Source organism: Bison bison, unplaced genomic scaffold (genome assembly GCF_000754665.1).
Source record: "Bison bison bison isolate TAMUID 2011002044 unplaced genomic scaffold, Bison_UMD1.0 scf7180017864289, whole genome shotgun sequence".
In the NCBI taxonomy this organism is placed as follows: Eukaryota; Metazoa; Chordata; class Mammalia; order Artiodactyla; family Bovidae; genus Bison; species Bison bison.
In genome coordinates, this window is record NW_011494861.1 from 5,186,208 (window position 1) to 5,191,836 (window position 5,629).

The 5,629-nt window shown below is 51.9% G+C and overlaps 1 protein-coding gene across 1 annotated transcript in view; it reads right to left on the minus strand.

Annotated features, from left to right (window-relative positions):
* Positions 1-5,629, minus strand: part of SLC45A1 (solute carrier family 45, member 1) — a 17,877-nt gene that overhangs the window by 5,320 nt on the left and 6,928 nt on the right. Inside the window, exons 6-8 of the mRNA XM_010850195.1 lie at positions 5,416-5,629; positions 1,910-2,063; positions 19-195 (exon numbers count right to left, since the gene is read on the minus strand). The exon at positions 5,416-5,629 is cut by the window's right edge and continues 12 nt beyond it. Of these exons, the coding sequence (XP_010848497.1) occupies positions 19-195; positions 1,910-2,063; positions 5,416-5,629 (545 nt within the window). The remainder of the gene's footprint in view (positions 1-18; positions 196-1,909; positions 2,064-5,415) is intronic.

Genomic DNA, 5,629 nt, shown 5'->3' on the forward strand with positions numbered 1-5,629 from the left:
CCCCTGCCCCACGGGTACCTGAGTAGAAGGCAGCGCTGAAGGCATAAATGCACATCCCCCAGCAGCCCACCGTGACGCCGCTGTTGTACTTCTGATACGCTTCTGATGTGTGCGGGGCCTTGGGGTCCCCTTGAAACACCACTTCGCCCATGAAGTCCGTGTAGAAGAGCAGCATCCCCTCGAAGGAGAGCCACCCTGGGGGGGACACAGGTGGTGACCGCGGGGCAGGCGCTGGCTCGCTGCCCCCCCAGCAGGTGGTTCTGAGCCACCATCAGTGCAGCACGTGAGTTTTGTCGGTTCAAAGCTTAAAGAAGGAGGGACCTCCCTGCTGGTCCAGTGGCTAAGACTCTGAGCTCCCAATGCAGGGGGCCCGGGTTCCATCCCTGGTCAGGGAACTAGGTCCCACATGCCACAGCTAAAAAAGATCCTGTGTGCCACAAGTATAGGTCCTGTGCAGTCAAAGAAGTAAATAAACATTAAAAATTATTTAAAATATTTTAATGAAATTTTTTAATTGTGTAAAAATAAATATAAAAAATATTTTTTAAAATATGAAGGAATTACCTTTATCACCCAGAGATACCTCTGTTAAAATTCTGTAGGTTTCCTACCCTTCCTTTTTAAAAAATTATTTGGTTAGTTCCTTGACCAGGGTTTGAACTGAGGCCCCCTGCATTGGGAGTGTGGAGTCTTAACCACTGGACCACCCAGGAAAGTTCCCCTACTTGTCTTTTTAAAGTAAACATATATCCTTATAACACATGCCCTGTCACGAGAAGGTTTTGCATTCTGTTCTTTCTCTGAATCCTATGGCTAGGAGGAAAGTTAACCCCCACCTTCTCTGGTTTTCCACTCCCTCCTCTGCTGGGAAGAAAGAAAATGCCAGCAGGGATCCAGTCACAGGCGGGGCAGGGGGTTGCCTGCTTACCTGGGAGAAGTACCTTAGGAAGGGCAAGTGTTGATGGAAACCTAACTTGCTCTGTTACCGAAAAAACCATAGGGGTGCTTCCTCTGGTTTCCATGTCCATTTCTCTCTCATAGGGGAAGGAGGTGGTGTTTACTGGGCCTCTGGAACCCCAATAATTATCATGCACGTGTCCTATGCCATTAAATACTTTTAAAGAGCCCCATCTTAATGGCAGCAAAGTATTTCACAATGTGGACTCTCCCTGATATACTCCCCCTTCCCCCATTGCTAGGTGTTTACCCTTTTTCCCATCTCCGTCTTTGGTTGTTGTAAATCATGCTGTGATCAATGCCTCGTACAGGTTTGATTCATGATCAAACCTCTGACTACATCCTTGCAACAAATACCAAATAGGATCCCGGGATAAAGACTATGGGCATTTTTTAAGATTCTTGTCTGTTGCCAAATTGCCTTCTAGAAAGTCATTCTGCTTTACATCCCACAATTGTTTGAGAGCTTAGGTTAAGATCAGAGGGTCAACAGCCCAACAGTGAAGAGACCCTGGAGGGAATGGCAGGCTAGCTGGGGCTTCTTGGTATTCATCTGAAAGCTGAGCCTGTGAACTTGAGACCAGCCCCAGACATGTGTGTGTCTGGGTGTGTCTACATCTCGTCTCTAAGTGTCAGGGTCCCAGACTGGCTTAAGACACAAATTCCTCCAGTGGGAAAGTGATAGCCCACTTAACTGTGAGTTGCCTGAGGAGCTTTTGGTCCTGAGGATCTGGGCTCCGTGGAGACCCAGAGGACCTGGTTAATCTGGGAATGCCTGGAGCAGGCACCTCCCTGCTCCATCCCTACCTCATCCTGCCCCTGGTGGTGTCTGGGGAAGCCCAGTGGGTTGGAGAGGCCTCCGGGCATTCCTAGCCCTGGGTCAGGACCTGTGCCCCACTGCAGGGCCACCCGAGGGGGGCACGACAGGCAGGAAGCTTTGCCACGAGCTCACCCAGGAAGTGGTTGACACAGAGGTGGCGCAGCGCCCTGGGCATGTTGCAGATGGTGAAGCAGAGGTGCCTCATGGACAGCGGCTGCCCCGATGGCTCGCTGGAGCCCGTCAGCTCACTCTCGTATTTCACACCATTCAGTAAAATATTTGCCACCTGTAAGAGAAGCCCCCCAAATCCCTCATCAGGGCACTACACCTCAGCCACCCCATGTGTGCATGTTAAGCCACTCAGTCATGTCCAACTCTTTGTGACCCCACGGACAGTAGCTCACCAGGCTTCCCTGTCTTTCACCATCTCCCAGAGCTTGCTTAAACTCATATCTGTTGAGTCGGTGATGCCATCCAACCATTTCATCCTCTGTTGACTCCTTCTCCTCCTGCCCTTGATCTTTCCCAGCATCAGAGTCTTTTCTAATGTGTCAGCTCTTCGCATCAGGTGGCCAAAGTATTGGAGTTCCATGCGTGTGTGTTAAGTCGCTTCAGTCGTGTCCAACTCCTTGTGACCCCATGGACTGTAGCCCGCCAGGCTCCTCTATCCATGGGATTCTCCAGGCAAGAATACTGGAGTGGATTGCCATGCCCTCCTCCAGGGGATCTTCCCAACCCAGGGCTCGAACCCGCGCCCCTTACATTCCTGCATTGGTGGGCAGGTTCTTTATCACTAGCACCACATTTTGCTTCAATGAGAAAGTGAATTAGGAACACAGACCCAGAGGCTGTGAGGGTTTGTCTTCCTGGACAGTGTGAACTGGGCACCAAACACCATCCCACTGTTCGCCGGCCACCCTGCTGAGGCCCGTGGTCCGAATGAGAGAAATGACCTTATATCATATGACTTTATGACATTTTAAGAGACATATAACGTTAGTCTCTTCAGAGTAGGGGCAGCTGAGCATGAAATCTCCCTTCGCTGTGCCTGCCTTTCGACCACAGAGGGTAAGCTTGCCCAACGTGAAATACATTTGAAAGAAAAGAAATACGGATTGGCTTAAATTCAGACATTATGAAGTCCCAACTCTTCCAGAAGAGAGGATGTAAAAGACTGATTTCAACATGACGGGTGGATGCCTGTCTACATGGGGGCTTAGGCGGGCCCAGGGAGCCCAGGTTGGGAGCTGGGTACCCAGACAGCCCCACATCACCAGCAGTGAAACAGGGACAAGTGGGTTCAGGGCAATGCTCCAGGCACAAATACACTCACGGCTCCGTTTGCAGCCTCTTCGCAGAAGGACAAGCCCCCCTTGGGGCTGGAGGTGAAGACACCAGCCAGGTGAGCTGTTGGCCCTGGGAGGTACACATCCCGAGCGAAGAAAAGGTACCTTACTGTGGGCCCACGCAGGAGCTTGTGCTGGGAGGGGGCGGGGGTGCACCTGGATGCTCCAGGTGGAAGAATGAAAAGGAAGGAAACAGCCCACAATGCCAGTTCTGAGGGCAGCCGCTGCGCCAACAGAGCTTGTCACCCATAACTGCTGGAGTAAGACTTCACCTGACACCCCGTCCCCACTGAGCCCAGATGTATTCACACTAAGCTCATGATTTTTACTTTCCTGCCAGAACTGATTTGAAGATGGAATGTTTTAAAAGGACGAAAAAGAGACTTTCCACTAGAACTTGAGAACTGTATCCAGAAGCCAGGTGGGGTTTGGGGCAACTGGATAGAATGGCCCGGTACTGCCAAAGGGCCTGATGAACTGCTATCAGGTCACCAAGAGTGAGCATGACACGCCCCTGACCTGAGCACATAAGAGAAATCGCTTCCCTCTGCCAATGATGGGTTTCTTCCAGTGACTTTCAGTGCTTCAGACCCTTTCTGGATCAGAGCGGGCAGACACCGCCCACCGGGGCCCGGACACTTCTCAGCAGGACGGGCACCCACCTGCGCAGAGCGCTTCCTTGAGGTGGGATGGCATTAAGTTTAAGATACAATAAAGAAGGCCCAAGGATTGACTCTCGGTCACACAAAGGAGGTGCGTCAAACTTCAGAATTTAACAGCATAGGTAATGTGAGAGGCTACCTCCCAGCATCTCTGGTGGGCCTCCTACAAGATCAGGTGTCTTCTCAAGCACAGGGTCAGGGGGCATGCCTGACTGAGATGAGGCTGGCACTTCCAGTCACATGGGCAATTGTGTTCAAGGGATGTGTGCAGGTCACTTGCTTCAGCACTGCCCTCCTGGGGGCCTGTGCAGGTTAATTTCTGCTCAGGAAACTCCATCCCCTGGGTTCCCTAAGGGCAGGGGGGGGGCCCCACAGGGCCCTCACATTTACTTTAAAAGGAGAGAATAACTCTCTCTTTTTAAGTCTTGATTGAATTTGTTACAATATTGCTTCTGTTTTAATTTTTGGTTTTAATTTTAGGATCCCACATGCCTCCTAGCTCACCCATCAGGGATTTAAACCCACAACACCTTCATTGAAAAGCGAAGTCTTAACCACTGGACCACCAGGGAAGTCCTAAGAATAATTCTCTTTAATGTATTATTCTTTACAGCATCAGACTTTACTTTCACCACCAGACACAGCCACAACTGATGTCCTTTCCTCTTTGGCCCAGCCGCTTCATTCTTTCTGGAGCTATTCACGTCTGCCCTCTGTTCTTCCCCAATAGCATACTGGGCACCTTCCCACCTTAGGGGCTCATCTTCCGGTATTGCATCTTTTTGTCTTTTCATACTGCTCATGGGGTTCTCACAGCAAGAATACTGGAGTGGTTTGTCATTCCTTCCTCCAGTGGACCACGTTTTGTCAGAACTCTTCACTGTAACCTGTCTGGTATGACTCATAGCTTCATTGAGTTACAGAAGCCCCTTTGCTGTGGCAAGGCTGTAATCTTCTTCATGGTCATGGACTCTGAAAATGGCTAAAATCCCACATATTGGCTGGTGGCCTTGCAGCCAAATCCCTCATACAACACAGACAGCCTTCCAGAAGTTTCTCCACTTTTCCGGAACATTCCGGCACCCTTTGGGATCCAGAGGGTTGACATCCTCCCGGCTGGCCGGTTAAGGTTGCCCACCCAGGGAGGCCCCAGAAACAGCCACCAGGGTTTGCCTTTTGTTTCCGTCCTGTAGGAAGCCTGGGCACATTGCCATGGGTGCACATGGCCAAAGTGAGCTGGATGTGGTGGGGAAAAGACTAGAAATGACGGCAGCACATATGATGCTGAACTCACGGAACCACCTCTGGGCAAACATAAGGGTGTTTGAAAGAGCTGCCCCTTTGCTGTGGCCAGTTTCTTAGAGTGCTGCAGAGACCCTGAGTGTGCCTGGGCTCACATGGGCCCCAAAATCTCCGCACCGACTGAATGAAGAGCATGAGGTTACTGGGGCTGGGTGTGTCCTTGAGGCCCATCCATTAGACCCAAGTCTTTCCTGATTGGTTCACCCGGATGGGCCGCGAATTTCCTTCCAGGTCATCTATCTAACTGAAGAGGGGGGCCATGTGCATGGCGTCCTCTGACCCCTGGCTCCTCCCCCCATCACGCCCCAGCCCCGACGTTTGCTTTTACCTGTTGACTGAAGGTCACGTTCCTTCTCCGGCTGGTGTCTGGGCCGCTTCCTCCGGCCGCATCCGGGATGGCCAAGGTCTGGGGTCTCTTCAGGATCCCGGCCGACCGTGGCTTGGAGGTGTCCAGGGAGCCCACCCTCAGCACGTCCCCGTCGGGGCCGGCAGCCAGGGTGACATCCCGCCGGTCCCCAAGGCCGCGGGCCTGGCGGGAGAGG